Below are 19,588 nucleotides of genomic sequence, written 5' to 3'. Positions count from 1 at the left end.
CTAGAACTCTCGCTCATTACGATGGTTGAAGACTCAACCATCCATCCTCTCTAACGCCCCCACCTAATTGTTACTCCGCCCACTGTTCTCCCTAAGCCGCGCCCACGGGGGCCGCCCTTCCCATCCTGCTCCTCCTCCCCCTCCCCAAGGCCCTGCCGCCGCAGGCCTCTCGGCCTTCCGGTCGCATATTACACTCAGTCCAGCCGCCGAGCTCTAGCCGCAGGCCCCGCCCTCGCCCGCGGCTCCAGTGGACCCGGGCAGCTCCAGCGGCGTCCGCACGACCCCGCAGGCCTCCTGGTGGCGCGAGGGTGCGAGGAAGGCCCGAAACCTGGCCCCGGGAGCCGTGCCACCGCCCCAGACTAGGTAGGGCCGGAGGGGCGGGTGGGGCCGGGGCCCTGGCCCCCGAGGCCTCGCGAGAGGGGCGGGGCCGCGCGGTGGGCGGGGGCGGGCCTGAGGGAGGCCGCGCGGGCCCAGGAGCTGCAGTACGCGTGTGTTTGCTGGGTGTGGGCTAATGGTTACGGGCGCTAGCAGGCTCCGTGCGGCCCACGCGCGCCGTCGCGCCCAAAGAGTGGGCGCCGCACTGGCCTTCCCGTGGGGGCAGCCTGTACATTGTGATTGCGCCTTTCCCGGTGCCGGACGAGGTGAGGAGGCGGTGGCCGGGCCCAAGGAGGAGGGAGGGGACGGAGCGTGACAGCCCTGGGCGCCGCCCCCTCGGCGCCGCAGGTCCGCGGCGCGGCGACCCGGAGGCACTGGGGTCGGGCCGCGGGGAAGACGGCGTGCGTGCCCCTCCTTGGAGAGAGCGGAGCCACCTGGGCCGACGGCGCTTTGGGGATCCCCTGAAAGGCAGGAAGGAGGGCGGGACGGGGACAGCGAGCCCGAGGTGGACCCGCCCGTGTCTCTCCTAGTTAGAAATAGACCTTGGGGAAGATGGAAGGGGAGAAGCGGCCGGCGCCTTACGAGGGCCTGTTTGCGCACGGGCACCTGGTCCTGTGGACGCTGTGCTCGGTGCTGCTGCCCGTGTTCATCACCTTCTGGTGCAGCCTCCAGCGGTCGCGCCGGCAGCTGCACCGCAGGGACATCTTCCGCAAGAGCAAGCATGGGTGGCGCGACACGGACCTGTTCAGCCATCCCACCTACTGCTGCGTGTGCGCGCAGCACATCCTGCAGGGCGCCTTCTGCGACTGCTGCGGGCTGCGCGTGGACGAGGGCTGCCTCAAGAAGGCCGACAAGCGCTTTCACTGCAAGGAGATCATGCTCAAGAATGACAGCAAGGCCCTGGACGCCATGCACCACCACTGGATCCGGGGCAACGTGCCCCTGTGCAGTTACTGTGTGGTTTGCAAGCAGCAATGCGGCAGTCAACCCAAGCTCTGCGATTACAGGTACGGCCTTTGCGGGTACTGATTGCCCCACAATGCTTGGAGGGAGTCAGGATTTCAAAGAGTGGGCGTAGCAGCCTGCTTTGATCTCCACAAATGGCCTCAACTGCCCACTTAGAGGACACAAGCTAATAAATAGCCCTGGTATTATATACAGTGAGGCAGCTTTGCAATAGTCATTTGCCTCGTTGATTCATCTAGCTTACACTCCTTAGCCAACTTGCCCTTTTGGGTAATAAAACTTGGCTCTTAACTTTCATCCAGAGGTCTCTAAGTGCCACATACTTTATGGCCACTGTATGTTATATTTTAGCTTTTGTTTCTATTGTTTAGCTCCATTTTGCATGAGAAAAAATGAAGTATGAACAAATTAACTTTTCCCTAGAGTCTCAAAACTGATTCATCCTGGATGTTGTGTTATGAATGTACAATGAAAACAAGTGTCATTCCAGAGGAGCACTTTAAGTATCTTTTCTAATCTATATTCGGTGCTATAGTGAAATACACTCCAAAAGAACACTCCTTTTGCCAGATGGTCTTTCAGACCTGTAGCATCTTAGACAAGCGACTTTGATTAATCCAAGAATATTTTAATCGCTTTTAAATACACACTGGACAACACATTTGTGTTCTTAAATGTTGTCTGAAAATAGGTGAAGATGTCCTTTCCTCATGTTAGAGGTTGGTAATAAAAGGGGATGCTGCTTTGCAGATTATCTGTTCTAACTCATTTTACATTTGAGAGAATTTGATAGTTCAGAGAAATTTACTCAGTGGTAAAGTAGAACTGGCATCCTGGATTTCTAACCCCCAGTACAGGGTTAGGAATACTAACCCCTAGCCTCTTCTCTGCCTTAAGCCTGGACATCTTCATTGTGATGGGTTTTGTTTCTGACAAGTTGAAAAGTCCCTAAACATATTTAAGAACAGAAATAGAAAGCTGGCATGAGATAGCAAGTTACTTTTTTGATTATATTTTGTTTATTTAAAAATCCTTTTTTTAATTAGCATGAGCATTGTTATATCAACAATTATTTTTAAATCTTATTTTAAATAATTTTATACTTAAGATTTAGACTTTAAAAGTTACCAAAATATATACTTTAAACAACTACAGAGATTTATAACCATTTTTACTTGATATCTTTCAAATTTAGATGTCTTTTTGGCATCAGTGAGAGCTAGGTTACTAGTGTCTTTTTAAAAATTTCATAATTGTCTCCCTAGTTAAGCTTCAGTCTTGGAGAATTGGGATTAGTTGGAAAGAAGGCATGAATTGAATATTGTTTTATTTCCTTCCCTTCTTTGTGTCTGTGCAGAATTAGATTAAAATGGTTTCTATAAATATCTTAACTGCATTTCATATACTCCTTAACAAATAATCATAATGCTCTGATTCTCCAACCAAATGATCTTTCTAGAAATGCATATCTGATTGGGGTTTCTGCTCTGTTTAAAACCCTTTAATTACCCCCATCACTTAAAGTGATGGTCTTTCAGTGTTAACTCCAAGTGCTTAACGTGGTATACAAGGTCCTCGTGCTCTCTGGACCCTGCCTGCCTGTCTAGTCTTATCTACCACCATCTGCATTAAACTTTATGCACCAGCAACATCAGGCTGGTGTGGTTTCCTTTAAATACCCTTTTCATACTACCCTTTTTTTTCTCAAGGCTTAAGTATCCTCCTCCTGGCTAGCTTCTAGGCATCCTTCAAAGATTTTTTTTTTTTTTAATTTATTTGGCTGCGCTGTGTCTTAGTTGCAGCATGCGGGAACTTTTAGTTGCGGCATGCAGGATCTAGTTCCCTGACCAGGGGTCGAACCCTGGCCCCCTGCATTGGGAGTGCAGAGTCTTAACCACTGGACCACCAGGGAAGTCCCTCTAGGCATGCTAATGACTCATCTTGTGCCCTTTACTCCAGGAACACTTCCCTAATCTACTCACCCCTGCCCCCAATTTTTCCTTCTTAATGATGACATCATATCCTATATCTCAGTAGTTCTCAAAGTAAGGTCCCCAGACCAGCAGCATCAGTATCACTTGGAAACTTGTTACAAATGCAAATTCTAACACAGATTTAGATTTAGCACACAAAATTAAATAAAATATTTGTATTTAATACAAAATAAAATGTTTACAATATTTGAGACATACTTAGACCAAAAATTGATTGTTGTTTATCTGTAATTCACATTTAACTGAGCATCTTCCATTTTTCCTGGCAGTGTTAGCCCCAGCCCAGACACACTGAATCAGAAACTTGGGCTGGCAACCAACAATCTTTGCCTAACAGGCCCTGCAGATAATTCTAAAGTTTAAGAACCACTGCTATATTTATGTACTTCTTAAACATGAGCCTCTGTCCTTAATTTTGTGTTCCCTCCTTTGAGCACAGTGAACATGGCAGTGATAGGTCTCCTTTTCTGCCTTCGCTTGTTCTTACTGGTTACTGAGCAGTCTGTTCCCAGCATGCTGGAACTCCTCACCCATGGTAAAAATGGTTCCTTTATAATTTAGGAAGTGTTTATCATTCCCAGGAGAAGAGATCACAGTGTCCTGAAGTAGTATGTATTTTATAATATTCTGATTTATTTTAGCAGATAATTTTATGCAGGATTACAGTCTGCTGTGACCTTCTGTAGGAATGAGATATTTTGGAAAAAGGAACAGAATAAATATTTACAACCTTTAAACACAGACCAGACTGTCCCTCTCTGGATTTTATCCAGCCCTGGGGAGGGCTCCTTCTGTGCCTGCGTCACATTCTTGGGAAGTCTAAGATTTCAAGTGAACTGTGAAGACTGTTCAACAAGGTAGCATCTTGAAGGGCCATGTGACAGGTGGTAACTGATTTTAAAGGCTACAGAATAAGTGACAAAGGACTTTTAATTTATACTCACTGTCATTATTCAGTTTTCACATATTAAGCATATATTTTGTGCCAGGCACTGTGCTGGATCCTATTTTCCCTGTAGGCTTCTTTCTTTTCTGTGTTTTCCTGCCTCTGCCCCAACCACGGCAGAGTATGTCTGCACCTAGTATCATCTTATCACTGCTCCCCACACTTCTTTTGTTTCTTCTAACCTCTATTCTGACTAAAATAGGAAATCAGGTTCTATTTTTAAGTATTCAGTATGTTTATTGAGTAAACCTTTGTTCCTTATAGTGTTCTGTCTCTCATTAAGAAAACTTTTTGGTTTATATTGTATTTTTATTTATAAAAACCTTTATAAAACACTTTTTTATTTATTAAAAAACCTTTTATTTATAAGACCTTTTCTTCATTACACCCCCCTCCACACACACACACACACACACACACACACACACACACACACAGTGATTAATAAAACAGGCTTCTGACTCTTGGAAGGTAATTACATTGGCAGCTTTACTCTAGGCTTTGATCTTAAACTTTATGATGCTGGATTCTAATGTTTATTCATTTCATTAATTATCTGAAACAATGAAAGGATACCAAGTTATCTTCTGGAGCAGAGGTGAGCATACTTTTTCTATAAAGAGCCAAACTAAGTATTTCAGGCTTTGCAGACCATATGGTCTGTTATAATTACTTCACTCTACCGTCCATCATAGTACAAAACTAGCAACAGACAGCACATAAATGAATGGCGTAGCTATATTCCAATAAAACTTATTCACAGAATTAGGAGGCAGATGTATTTGTAGTTTGCCAACCCCATTCTAGTGTGAATTTCATAGATGACCATCTCAGCTTCACATATAATTCTGTTGCCTCTTCCAGCATGCTAAAGAAGAGAGCTATTGTGAACAGGTAACTTTAGAGAAGACTTTTTTTTTTTTTAATAAAACAGTCATACCCCTGCACAAGAATGGCACATAGGGTAATGTTCTGTGTCTTCATAAGGGTAAGTTACATAATTATGTTTACTTGTCAAAACTCAGCAGATGTACATATTTGTACATTTCACCGTATATAAATTTTACACTGAAAGAAAAAAACCTATAAACAAATACTGAACTCAAGGTAATGATATGCCTGCTTGCTGAGGTGTTTAAGAGATATTCTAATGTCTGCGATTTATGTTTAATGCACCAAAAATAAGATAGATTAATGGATAGATAGAAATGAAACAAAGCAATTACAGTTAATATATTAATGTTGGAATATAGGTGGTAGGCTTACCTGCGTTCCTGTAAAAAAAATTTTTTTAATGCAAAAACACTTAAAAAAGCAAGGAACTAATAAGAACCTACTGTATAGCACAGGGAACTCCACTCAGTACTACTCTGTAATGGCCTATATGGGAAGAGAATCTAAAAAAGAGTGGATATATGTATAACTGATTCACTTTGCTGTACACCTGAAACTAACACAACATTGGAAATCAACTATACTCCAATAAAAATTAAATTGTGTGTGTGTGTGTGTATAAAAGCAAGGAGACTATCATTGTGTTTTGGAAATACTTGCTGAAGTATTGAAAGGTCAAATCTCATAATGTCCATAATTTACTTTCAAATGATTTAGCAAAATATGAGTTTATTTTGAAAGAGAGAAAGAAAATGTGGGAGAAAATGTTACTTAAGAATCAGAGTTAAGGGTTGGTTTAAGGGTATTCATTTTGCTATTCTTTTGACTTCTGTGTAGGTTTAAAATTTTTCAAAATAAAAAGTTGGGGAAAGAATAAAGATCATAAACAATCACTCAAAGACATGACTGCTAAAACTAAGTATCAAGACATTATTAGTAATGTCTTATTTTCCCATCAGGTTTGAAATCTAGGTCAAATAAAATACCAATTACAAAATATATATGGAGAACAGGTCTCGATTTTGACTGTGGTATTTCTCAGGAAAAATATAAAGCTGAATAAGGAGTAAGTATTTTGGCTTTACCTTTACAGAGCAAAGGCTGATAATAGCCATCACCTTGGTTAAGAGTCTTTTCTGAAATTTATGAGAACTTATTAAATGATAAAGGTGTCACAAATCAGTGGGATAGAAAAGATTACTTTATAAATCATGCTAGGACATGTGCTCTTTGAGGAAATAAAAGTTGACTCTTCATATCACACTCTATACCAAAATAAACTCCAGATGGATTGAAGCAGGAGTTCTTAGTTCATAGATAGACAAGGTTCCAGGAAGCCTGACACTTTCATGAGATTCTCAGTGGAATCTGTAGCCCCAGAAGGTTAAGAAGCACTGAATTAAAGGCATAAATATGAAAACAAGTGTGAGGGGGGAATAGCTATAGGCAAATATCTAATTTGGAAAGGTAAAGGACTTCAGAGCATGAAAGCATTTAAATAAACCACAAAGGGAAGTACAGATCTGTCTAGCAAAAAATAAAGTACATTAAAAGGTAAATTTAAGAGAAAACTGAAACGTTTGCAATAACTATGACAGAAAAGAAGTTGATATCCTATATAAATTAAAAGTACATGCAGTTATTAAAACCTAGTAAAAGATGAATATAGACCATGAATCAATTCACAAAAAATTATGATATATCCATGTGATATGATATTAATATTCTTAACAAACCGTGTTTTTTAAAAAATACTTGATGGCATAGGACAGAATTCATGATACAATTTCCAAAGAAAAGTACTGTCCAGATATATATATAAAAATACATCATATCCCTAACCTGAAAAATAAACATATAGGGACTGTAAAACTGAGAATAAATACATCAGAAAGTTAAGAGTAACTATCTCTGGATGACTTTTATGTCTTTCTGTATTTTCTAAATTCTAAAGCATAAGCCAATATCATCTAAAATACAGTTTTAAAAATTTATACAAGTAGTTCATGAATACATACTGGTGTTTAGAAACTCAAGCAATACCAAAGAACATAGAGTAAAAAGAGAATGTTCTTCTCATCCCTCGGTCCCATTTTTCTTCCCAGAGGAAACCATTGTGAAATAATTCAGTGGGTTTCCTTTCAGGTTATTTTCAGTAATAATATACTAGTTTAAAGTTAACGGTAGAGCAGTAGGTGGAGGTGGTATACTTTGGCTGCATTAGCAGTCTGTCGCCGTTTCTCAAGCTTAGGTTGAAAGCAAGTGTTAACAGGGTTATCATGCAAGTTAATTTACAGTTTTCCCTTTAACAGATCCTGCAGATAATTGTAATTTGGGCAGTAAATAGGATTCTTGAGTTAATAGCAGTAATTACTTGATAAAACTGAACATCCAGCTGAAAAAAAACTTTAGAAGTCCAAGAGAGTTGACCTTGGGGTGAAAGAGTTTTTATCCGCTTTTTAATTTATTTATTTAATTATAACCATTGTTTTCTGTTGACCTGTTTTTGTCTGTACAGTCAGATTTGCCTTATCTGTGAGTGGATTAAATACTTAGTAGATTAATAATAGAAACCCAGGACCTTTGCCAGCACTATTCTCTGCTTGTTTCATGCATGCATTCAAATGTAGAGGCAAATTAGAACATAAATATCTGTCTGTACTTCAGATGCAAACATATAGATTAGTTTCATATTAACTGCCAATAAGAAGTTGACTATTTTACTATATTTGCTAAAGTGTTCACAGATGGTTATAAGTCAGGCGGTTTTCACACTGGACCCTGAGGAACTCTTTTAAGGACCCAGGCCAATGGAGCATTTAAGCTGAAGGCCTTTAGGCCTCACGAACCTATTCCAGCCAAAGCACAAATCGATAGTACACAAAACCATTGTTCTAGACCAGCTTTGTTTATGTGGATTATATCTACTAATATTTACCACGTTGTAAATTAAAACTGAGAAATTGTTTAAATATTCATTTTAAAAATAACAATAATGGTAACAAAATATTTTTGTGAAAATTTAGTGAGAAGATTGGCATCGTTTTACTTTTTTGGTACATTTCTTTGGTGTGGAAGTCAGCTAGCGCCTCCTATCTACTTCTGCATTCAGTCTGTTGATTTAGCACATATCATATAGCTTCCGGAAAACTCCACCGTATATTTTGGATAGAATGAAGGTGAAATAACATATTATTATTCAAATGATTTTAACTTCAGAGACACCCTGAAAGGATCTTCCCCAGACCGCACTTTAAGAACCACTGTTAGATTAAACTGTCAAGTATGTTCAAAGTTTATTGTTCTAGGGACATCCCTGGTGGTCCAGTGGTTATGACTCTGCACTTCTACTGCAGGGGGCACGGTTTTGATCCCTGGTCAGGGAACTAAGATCCTACATGCCGCATGCCCCCCCCCCCAAAAAAAAGGGCATTAAAAAAAAAGTTTATTGCTCTATTTTCACTGTGCAGATACAATTATAAATTTTTTATTTGCCAGATTTTTTCATTGGTGATGAAATTACTATTTCAGTTTTTTTTTGACAAAAATGATTGGTTTGCAGATGAGTAAGATTGTGGTTTAAAGTTAATTATTGTCTTTGTTTTTTCCTTCCCTCAGGTGCATTTGGTGTCAGAAAACAGTACATGATGAGTGTATGAAAAATAGCTTAAAGAATGAACAGTGTGATTTTGGAGAATTCAAAAACCTCATCATTCCACCAAGTTATTTAACCTCCATTAATCAGATGCGTAAAGACAAAAAAACAGATTATGCAATGGTAATCAGAGTTTACTTTTCCTTATGTAACTGATTTCCAAAAAGTTATTTAAGTCAGTGTATGAAACACAACTGTATGTGTGACAAGAATCATTATGGTAAGCCATAATGCCCTACCCACTTGCTAAAGATGTGCCACAAATTTCGGCACTTGAGTTCTTTCAGGTCTGAAGGGAAGTTGGAATATGTTATATTAGTGGATCCTAAATCACTGAGTCCAAATCACTTGAGGAGCTTTTTAAAAATACAGACTGCTGAGCCCACCTCCATCACCATGTTTGATTTAGCAGATCTAGGGTAAGTCCCAGGAATCTGTATTTTGTTTAAGTCCTCAGATGATTCTGATGAACAGTCGGATTTGGGATTCATGATTATTGTCAGTGAAAAGAAAACAGATTTTCCTCACACGTTGTTCTAAAAGAATTTTTTCGTTTGGAACCTCACGTAGGGGCCTGGAGATAAGTTTATGTTGCACGTTAGATGCTCCCACAGATAATGGTGATCATTAAAGCTGTTGACAATACTTGGCAGTATGTATGTGTATGAAAATTGGTACAAACATCTTTCAGTCTTCATGTAGTTCTGAAGGAAAAACTGTAAAATCTGCATTTATTTCCTGCTTGAATGTCCCAGAGTAGTTAAACTATTTCATTCTAAAACTAAATTGTGTTTTTTCCAAGTTCGGAGTTTATATCTTAAATGTCATCTTTGTCAATATTCCTGCAAAAGAAAGAGGGATGTTAAAATTTAAAACATGTTTAATGTTGTTGTGATACCTTTTTTTAAATGGACAACGCTTATGTATCTGAATTCAATCTGAGATCACAGGGGATGAGAATCACTAAGTAAAACCGTGGAACATCTTCATTAATGTTATATCCACAAGGAGAAGGGGAGGGGAAAGAAGTGGTTAGATTAGAGAAACATTAATTTCATTTGACTTTGGGCTTTGTACAGTTCTGGATTCTTGAATCTATTTCTGAATATCCCATTAAAAATTAAAAAAAAGCTTGAAAATTAGAATTCATCCAGAAAAGGACAGTCAGGGTTAAGAGAGCAGAGAAGATCAATGTCCATTCTATGAAGGGTTGAAACGTGTTGCCTGGGAGACAAGACTAATAAACAATATAATGCTTAAGGTGTTTGAACACAACAGTTATATGGAAGAACAAATGAAATTATTCCTTGCCTCAGGAATCAAAAGTAGAACAATGGCGCTTCCCTGGTGGCGCAGTGGTTGAGAGTCCCCCTGCTGATACGGGGGACACGGGTTCGTGCCCCGGTCCAGGAGGATCCCACATGCCGCGGAGCAGCTGGGCCCGTGAGCCATGGCCGCTGAGCCTGCGCGTCCGGAGCCTGTGCTCCGCAACGGGAGAGGCCACAACAGTGAGAGGCCCACGTACCGCAAAAAAAAAAAAAAAAGAACAATTAAAGTTATTGAAAGACAGATTTTTAACTCAATTTAAGTCAGAACTTTCTAATAATTTGATATAGTAGTGGAATGGGCCGCCTTGTTAGTGAATTCCTTCTTACATGAGTATCCAAGTATATACTGGATGACTTATCTAGAATAATGTAGAAGAGAATTACATATTAAGCAGAAATTAGTTCATTTCTAAGGAACTTTACCATTCTTAGAATTCTTTGATTTTTATATTGTATCGATTGGGATAGTTGTTCTCTCAGCAGATTTACAGCACTGTTGTTATTAAGAAATGAAAAAACTTATTGCTCACCATCTTTGAGATATTAAGGTCTTTTCACTCACATTAATTTTTTTAGCTAGCATCTAAGCTTGGAAAGCAGTGGACTCCATTAATAATCCTGGCCAACTCTCGTAGTGGAACTAATATGGGAGAAGGACTGCTGGGAGAATTCAGGATCCTCCTAAATCCCGTACAGGTAACCAAAGAGAAAACCTTCCCTTCTGTATTAATCTTTTCATTTTTAGTTTTACATTTTCCGTAAATTGTAATGGCTGTTAATGCTTGAAGTAATCATCTGATTGTAGGGAAGAATAATAATTATGGAAGTATTGAGCCATTCACATATGTGGAGAAAGAGGGGTTCTCATGGTGGGGATGTAAGGTGCTGCAGCAACTTTAGAAAACACTTGGACAATTTCTTAAAAAGTCAAACAGGGACTTCCCTGGTGGTCCAGTGGCTAAGGCTCCATGCTCCCAGTGTAGGTGGCCCAGGTTTGATCCCTGGTCAGGGAACTAGATCCCACATGCCACAGCTGAAATGTCCCACACACCGCAACTAAAGATCCAACAACGCCGCAATGAAGATCCTGCATGTGGCAGCGAAGATCCCGCGTGCCACAGCTAAGACCCAGCGCAGCCAAATAAATAAATAGATATTTTTTTAAAACAAGAAAGTCAAACATAAATTTACCGTACCCCCTAGAACTTCTAGGAATCTACCCAAGGGAAACAAAAACATATATCCCACAGACACTTTTATGCAAATGTTCATAGCACCATAATTCATAATAGCCAGAAAGTGAAAATACCCCACTGTCCATCAGTCAGTGGCTGGATAAAACAAAATGTGATATACCCATATGAACGGAATATTCAGTGATAAAAAGGGACTACCGATACATACATACATACTACAATAAATGAACCTCAAAAACATGCTGAGTGAAAGAAGCCCAATGCAGAGGACCCATATTGTATGATTCCATTTATATGACATGTTCAGAAAGGGTAAATCTATAGAAACAGAGAGTAAAACAGTGATTGCTGGAAATTGGGAGTAATTGCACACCAACATTTTTAAATGTAAGAATAAAAGACTCAGACCATTAAGATTGAGCTGACATGCTAGTGGCTTCTATTTTGAAAAACTAAACAACTCATTGTGCAACAATCATAAATGCAGTAACTTTTCTTTCTAATTTGTAATTTTCCCTTTCAACATTACACAACTTAAGGAAATATAAAAATAATTTTAAAAGGAAAAAGAAAGGGGAGTTCCCTGGCTGTCCATTGGTTAGGACTCGGCACTTTCACTGCCGTGGCCTGGGGTTCGATCCCTGTTCAGGGAACTAAGATCCTGCAAGTCACGTGGCGCAGCCAAAATAAATAAATGAATAAAATTTTAAAATAAAAGGAAAGAAAATCACCTGCATTATCTCCACACAAATACATCAGTTGTTTCCAGTTGTCCATGTTCTTTCCATGAATTGTCTGTGCATTTACATGTTAGCATTTTGTAACAATAATCTAGGTAGAAGTTTACATTCTGTTTTCTTTACCTAAAAGTATATTTTTCCGTGTTGCAACATAGTCCTCATAATTGTGTATGAAATGACTAAGAAATAATCAAATGGATATATCTATATCCAGTCTCCTGCTGTTGGAGGTCAAGTTTCTCTCTAAGGTTGTGCCATTATAACTAATGCCACACTAAATATCTTTACACACAGGACATTTTTGTCTTTTGAAATATTTTCCTAGATCATTTACAGAATTATAGGTATCAAGGATCCTTTCACCGTTATGTCATTTTATGCATATTGCAGAATTGTTTTCCAGAAATTGGTACTAACTTGCACTAGTAATGGAGTTTTTGAATCCAGTATAAAATATGAAGCACTAGTTAAAGGTGAACTTAGCACAGCCTGGCTTTACGTGAACAGCAAAGAGGCAGTGTTGTATAGTGGATAAACTACAGGATTGAATTTGTATGTCAGCACCTAATTATCAGAGGAAGCGTAGGCAAGTTATTTAACCTTCCTGTGCCTCCATTTCCTGGACAGTAGAATGAGGTTTACTCGTGCTTTGTAGGGTCAGCATTGGGATGATCCACAGTGAATACAGTCTGGCATAGTGCCTGGCATATTGTTAAAGATAAACGCATTGTAGCCAGTATTGTTATTTATGCATATCTATGTACTCATCTAGAAGGAAATCATCCTCACAGATGGATGACAGTGTTGGATAAAATAATTTTTTCCTTTTCTTTCACGTCTAGGTTTTTGATGTTACTAAAACTCCCCCTGTCAAAGCCCTGCAACTTTGTACTCTTCTTCCCTATTACTCAGCTCGAGTCCTTGTTTGTGGAGGGGATGGGACTGTGGGCTGGGTCCTGGATGCAGTTGATGAAATGAAGATTAAGGTATCCATCTTTAAGACCTACTTGCCTTTCACAGAAGCACTTCTAAGATAACTATACAGTATTGGTGCTTATATTTTTTATTATGCAGATGAATATTAGAAGACATTGCCAATTTTAAATATTGTGATTGAGCAGTTATTATTATATTTGTATCTTTATTGCTTTGGCTTTAAATTTTACCAAATACTATTACCCTACAAATAGTCTGAAGAGAAAAATCAAAAATATATCTTCTATATTGTAGGGACAAGAGAAATACATTCCACAAGTTGCAGTCTTGCCTCTGGGAACAGGCAACGATCTATCTAATACCTTGGGTTGGGGTACAGGCTATGCGGGAGAAATCCCAGTTGCACAAGTCTTAAGAAACGTGATGGAAGCAGATGGAGTTAAACTAGATAGGTAAGTTATACTTCCCCCCAAAAGTAGATTTCTTGAGCTTTGGGAATATTGTTTGGATTATAAATGAAAACTTGTATAGTTATAAAGTTAAATGTAATTTAAAGGTAAAAAACTATGTTAGTTGTACTTATACATGGATACTGGTGTTTTATTTTGTTGCTGTATATTTTGTTGTTATGTAAGGACTGAAGTCATAAATTAGGCTGAGTACTCATTTCAAAACTTACATACTCACTTAAATGTGCTTATTTCTCCAAATGCTATTTTAATAGAACAACCTCGTCTACCAGGTGTCCAGAGTTGATTGGTAATAATTATAGTTAATTGGCAGTTAATTTGGTAATAATTACTGGTTCTTTTTTTAACTTCTGTTTTAGATGGAAAGTTCAAGTAACAAATAAAGGATACTACAACTTAAGAAAACTCAAGGTACGTTTTTAGGGCTGCAGTTTCGAGTGGTCTCAACAAGCATGATGGAGTGCTTCCATTGTGGTGCTGTAGTGGGACACAGTGACAGGTCCTTATCTCTAGGGAGCTGGTTATGAAATAGGCTGGGGGTGTGCCTGGTTCTGCCCTGGTAGATCAGGCTGGAAATATTTCAGGGGAAGTGACCTGGGAGTTGGTCCTTAAAATTTAAATACAATTTAGATCAACAGAGAAAGGAACAAAAGGCTTCCCAGGTAGAGGAAATAGAGACGAGAGGATGCACATCATGGTTAGTAAATAGCAATACAGAGATAGCAGATCTGTATTTTTAAAAAGATACTCTGGAGATAGTGTGAAAATAGCTTAGAAACCTGCACTATGACCCAAAACAAGGGAATCTTAGGATGAGGACAATTCAGAGACGCTTTAGAGGCGGAATTGATCAAGACTCGGCGGCTGATTGATATCAGGGGAAGCGAGAAAAAACGTTACTGCCAGATTTCTAGTTTTTATGACGGGATGTATAGCAGTGACATTAACCAGGATAAGAAAAATAGAGTTTCAGGTTTGAATAGGAAGAAAATGCATTAAGGTTTTGGGCATGTCACCCTTGAGTCTGTGGCCCACTGAACAAGAAGTCAGAAGTGCAAGCTTACTGCTCAGGAAGAAGATTAAGTGCAGCTAGGTTGAGGGGATCCAGGCTGGATTGGGAAGTAAGATAAGTTAAGCGGGGACCAATAGCCTGATTGAGACTGAAAAAGCTGAGAGCCTGAGAGTTGCAGTGGAAGTAAAAAGCAAATGTAATGGGAACACAGGAGTGGAAAGCCTGGGTGCAAAGTAGAGCCATTTAGATGTAGCATATTAACCAGAAATGGAAAGTGAAATTTATATCTTATAGGATCAACCTTTGAACTGAAGCTTTATCTCTGGAAACTTCACTGGATAGCATAAAATAACTCTACGCAAAAAGTGAATGCAGAAAGTACTTAATTTTCATAAAGAACACAAAGGCTAAGATTTACATATTTATTATATAACACAGGCTTGGATGGAAGCATAATCTGTTGCTTATTTTTACCCTTTTCCACAGGAATTCACAATGAACAACTATTTTTCTGTTGGACCTGATGCTCTTATGGCCCTCAATTTTCACGCTCATCGTGAGAAGGCACCATCTCTGTTTTCTAGCAGAATTCTTAATAAGGTGTGTTGGATAAAATAACCTTTCCTGCTTATCACCTAAGGTACAGTAAAAATCAATAGTTCAATTATATCTAGCACTCTTTCAACTAGATTGAGATAGAACTAACTTATGGAAACATTTACCTGTTCTGTTTTATGTAAGACTGTCAAATTAGATCCTTAAATGTATTAAAGTATTTCATAACCACGACCAAATTTTTTTAACTCAGAGTTGGGATGTTTTACAGCATATTTCGCTTAGATGCCAACTAAATGGAATATATGAGAGCTTATCTTACTTAAATGGCAAGTAGAATTGGAAATAAATTTAGGCAGGATAAATTTTTGGTGAAGTCATTAATGGAAAACTAGATTCCATTGGCCTGAAAAGACTCTAAAAGGCAGATGAGGTAAGAAAAGGAGCCGTTTGTTTACCGCGCTTTTAACTGGGATCATCTCTGGTTTCTAGTACAATTGATTCCTTTGGTGGAAGTTTTGTCTTGGAATCTTTTTAATGACTTTTGGTGATTGAGCAATAGGATGCAAAAAATAGATACAAAACAGTTTTGTTCCTGGTTCTGTTTTACAAATATTTCAAATTTACAAATAGCTCTCTTTTATTAATACAGTTACTAAGGCAATAAGAATTGCTGTTTATACAGTTGCTAATTAACATCTCAGTGCTTCCATCAACCTTTCTGTATTCAAAAGTGATTATAAAATGTTTGCTAGACTTACCTGTGTTACTTTCATTAAGTAATCTGAAGTACTAGGAAAAGGTGGAGTTTTCTAATTTTAACACAGTATTTCTTTATAAGGTGTACCTTTTTGGATAAACTGGGAGAAAACAGCATTTGAGCACAAACCACCCCATCCTACATTCCCCTGAAAAAATGGGCTAATTAAACTCAGAAGTAATGGTGCCCCTTCTTCCATCTGTATCTAGTCCACTCTCTGGATACATGACTCAACCATCACATCAGGGAGCTTTGGTTCAGTGTCTTTTTCTTGCTTACAGGGTTTCTTAGATTGCTTTAATATCGTATTTTCTGTCCATTTCTCATAGGCTGTTTACTTATTTTATGGAACCAAAGATTGTTTAGTGCAAGAATGTAAAGATTTGAATAAAAAAGTTGAGGTAAGCTTTTTTTTTTTACATCTTTATTGGAGTATAATTGCTTTACAATGGTGTGTTAGTTTCAACTTTATAACAAAGTGAATCAGTTATACATGTACATATGTTCCCATATCTCTTCCCTCTTGCATCTCCCTCCCTCCCACCCTCCCTATCCCACCCCTCCAGGCTGTCACAAAGCACCGAGCTGATCTCCCTGTGCTATGCGACTGCTTCCCACTAGCTATCTAACTTATGTTTGGTAGTGTATATATGTAAGCTTTTAAACTTTTAGGTGGTCTCTGGATTATGAACTTTTTTTTAATGAAAACGGTGAACTTTCTATAAACATATTTTGCTAACACATAGGGAGTATTTATTGTGTACCAGACACTCTACTAAGTGCTTTATACACATTTTCCCACTGAATTCTCACTACAACCTGTAAGGCAGGTACTATTATATTCCCATCTCGCAGAAAACTATTTGAAATTAAATAACTTGCCCACATTCACAAAGTGCCCAAGGATATAGGTAACCAGGATTTGAACCCGGGATTATGTAACTCCAGAGTCTGTTACATAGACAGACTCTGAATGGCGTCCTTGTGAGTTCTCTGACACAGTGCCTAACTCATCATGTACTCAGAGGAAGTTTAAGTCCAAAGTTTAACTCCTATTATGGTTGTGATGTGTCTCTCTTACATACTAAAGCAAAATAGAAATGTATGAGCAATAAAGATAGGATATTCATGATTGCTTATTGCTACAGCACCCCTGACATCACGATATGGCAAAGTTTTATATGTATTTCTTGCTTGCTTCAGAAAAGAATCTGTAATGGTTAATAGCAATGGCAAAGACATTAATACAGAGAAACCTAGAACTACTAAAATAAGTAAAAAGGGGGACTTCCTCCACAGTCCAGTGGTTAAGACTCCACACTTCCACTGCAGTGGGCGTGGGTTTGATCCCTGGTTGGGGAACCAAGATCTCACATACCATAGCTCAGCCAAAAAAAAAAAAGTAAGAAGGGAAGAGCCAAACAATAAACAACTTAGGGAAAGAGTGAAAAAAGAGCCAAGAGGGAGGAGCCTGACTGTATACTCACCAAGGAAGGCTGCTGCGGTGAGGTAGACGCTGAGCTCACGGCACGGGAGGAATGGCGAGGGTTGCCGTAAAAAATGTTGCCTTCTGCTTTATCATATTTCCTTTTTCCTGGGCTTTGACAGCAGGGGTAGAGTGAAGCATACAAGGTAGCACTTTTTTTTTTTTTTGGTCTAATAGTTTATTTATACAAAAATTATTTGTGAAACCACCTACAAAATGCCAGGCACTGTTCTAGGTACTAGCTGTACAGTGATAAATCCCTCGGTCTCACTAAGTTTACAGTCTGGAGAGAAGAAAGACATTTAAATCATATTGCAATATGGCATGAGAAGTGATCTGATAAGGAAAATATGCGGTCTTAGAGGAATATTTAAGAGCAGTACATAACCCAGGGACTGGAAACTGTCTAGGGAAAGTGACTGACAAGGAAGTCTTTCTGGAAGAAGTGACAAGCTGCCGTCTGCAAATTAAATAAAACTTAGCTAAGTGAAGAGAGGTGAAAATTATTCTAGGCTTAGAACAGCATGTGTGGAGGCCCAGAGACAAGAGAGAACGTGACATATTTGAGTGTGTTCAAGCTGGACCATAGCTTGCGGGAGAGAAAGGGATAAGAGAGCTGAGGCTGGAGAGATGGACAGAGGCCAAGATCACAGAGGAACTTGTGACTTGTTAAGGAAGTTGGATTTCATCATGAGCACTGAGTCAAGCCATTGAAGGGATGTAATAAGGGGATAAGTGTCAATCTAACCAATCTTTGAGAGATGAGTAAGAGGACAGTAAAGCTAGAGAAACGATGGGCTGCTGGACTAGGGTACTGTCAGGAATGATGGAGAAGGATGGATACTTAGAAGAAGCAGCATCAGTTGTTTTTAGTGATTAATTGGTATGGAGGGTAAAGGCACAGAAGTCAAAGATAATTCCCAGGTTTCTGGTTAGGCTGTGGCATTGGGGGCGGGGGAGTGCTACTCTTTCTTGGCAAAGTAGATTAGGTGCCACAGTCAGTTGGCAGTGTTTTGTGGGCAGTTAGATTTATAGATCTAGCCCAGTTCACTTTCCTGGACAAGCAAAATAGAGCCATCAGCACAGAGGTGGCAATTAGCAAGATAGAAGTGGCTCAGATTTCAATCCAGAGTGTGTAGAGAAGAGAAAGGAGCCCAGTACCTAGCTATGTGGAATGCCCTCAACGTGAGGTTGGGAGTAGTGACTGAGGAGGAACATCCAGAGAAGTAGTCTGGTTCCCAGAAAGCAAAGGAGGAGAATAATTCAGGAAAAGAGGAAGGGGTCAACAGTGTGAGGTGCTCTTAAAACAGCAAGTTAGATAAAACCTGAAAATATAAGGGGATTCAACAAAAAAGGATTTCTTTGATGACCTTGGTTTTAGAAATTTTCATTTGTTATAATTCATTTATTACAGTAAACATTGAACAGGTGAGAAAGGCCAGGTTACCTGGAGTGAGGAGTAGGAAGCAGTCTTCCTACCAGCTGTCACATCTTATGTGTATGAAAATGGATGGGAATTCTAAGTGAGTATGTCTGGCAGTAGCATACCCTGAAGTAACTTACTCCTTGTATTTCTTTAAAGCTAGAGCTGGATGGTGAGCGAGTAGAACTGCCGAATTTGGAAGGTATTATCGTTCTGAACATTGGCTACTGGGGCGGTGGCTGCAGACTGTGGGAAGGGATGGGAGATGAGACTTACCCTCTAGCCAGGTATGTACATTTGCAAGTGATTTTTTATGTCACTGGTTTCTGTCATTCTTTGTAGACTTTTAACATTTTCCCCACAGATTTTCTTTATTGTATACCTTGTTAATATCAATACTTAATAAGTTGTTGGTCCACCTGTGTTAAAAAGTAATTGTCCTACTGGGGCTGATTTTATTTTATTGCATCACATAATCCATATTTCCTTTGTCCAATTTTAGGCATGATGATGGTTTACTGGAAGTTGTTGGAGTATATGGGTCTTTCCACTGTGCTCAGATTCAAGTGAAACTGGCAAATCCTTTTCGAATAGGACAAGCACATACAGTGCGGGTAGGTGAAATATTGCTACAATGGACCAATTTGTCCATTTCTAAGCCATTGATGTGTAGAAGTAAGTATACGTGCTATACCTTGCCTTGAACCAGTATGTGGTTTACAGCCCATGCTGCTGGTCACCCTCTACCAGGGGTGAGTAGGATGGGGAGAAACAGGAAATATGACCCTCAATCCAGCTGAAGAAATGAAGTGTTCAGTGAAAAAGAATCCCTTAAACAATTGAGGAATAAAG

General features: G+C 39.2%; 1 protein-coding gene across 1 annotated transcript in view; it reads left to right on the top strand.

The window, feature by feature from the left end:
- Window positions 1-254: 254 nt before the first annotated feature.
- Window positions 255-19,588, top strand: part of DGKE (diacylglycerol kinase epsilon) — a gene marked incomplete at its 3' end in the record, with an annotated part of 19,844 nt that continues 510 nt past the window's right edge. The window contains exons 1-11 of the mRNA XM_082679434.1: window positions 255-363; window positions 906-1,382; window positions 8,794-8,953; window positions 10,735-10,854; window positions 12,937-13,080; window positions 13,325-13,482; window positions 13,860-13,911; window positions 14,999-15,112; window positions 16,157-16,228; window positions 18,896-19,023; window positions 19,239-19,350. Of these exons, the coding sequence (XP_082535560.1) occupies window positions 928-1,382; window positions 8,794-8,953; window positions 10,735-10,854; window positions 12,937-13,080; window positions 13,325-13,482; window positions 13,860-13,911; window positions 14,999-15,112; window positions 16,157-16,228; window positions 18,896-19,023; window positions 19,239-19,350 (1,515 nt within the window). The 5' untranslated portion in view covers window positions 255-363; window positions 906-927. The remainder of the gene's footprint in view (window positions 364-905; window positions 1,383-8,793; window positions 8,954-10,734; window positions 10,855-12,936; window positions 13,081-13,324; window positions 13,483-13,859; window positions 13,912-14,998; window positions 15,113-16,156; window positions 16,229-18,895; window positions 19,024-19,238; window positions 19,351-19,588) is intronic.

Source organism: Grampus griseus (genome assembly GCF_964374135.1).
Source record: "Grampus griseus genome assembly, chromosome: 20".
Lineage (NCBI taxonomy): Eukaryota > Metazoa > Chordata > Mammalia > Artiodactyla > Delphinidae > Grampus > Grampus griseus.
Note: the sequence above shows the minus strand (reverse complement) of the source record. Positions and strands in the feature narration are given on the sequence as shown.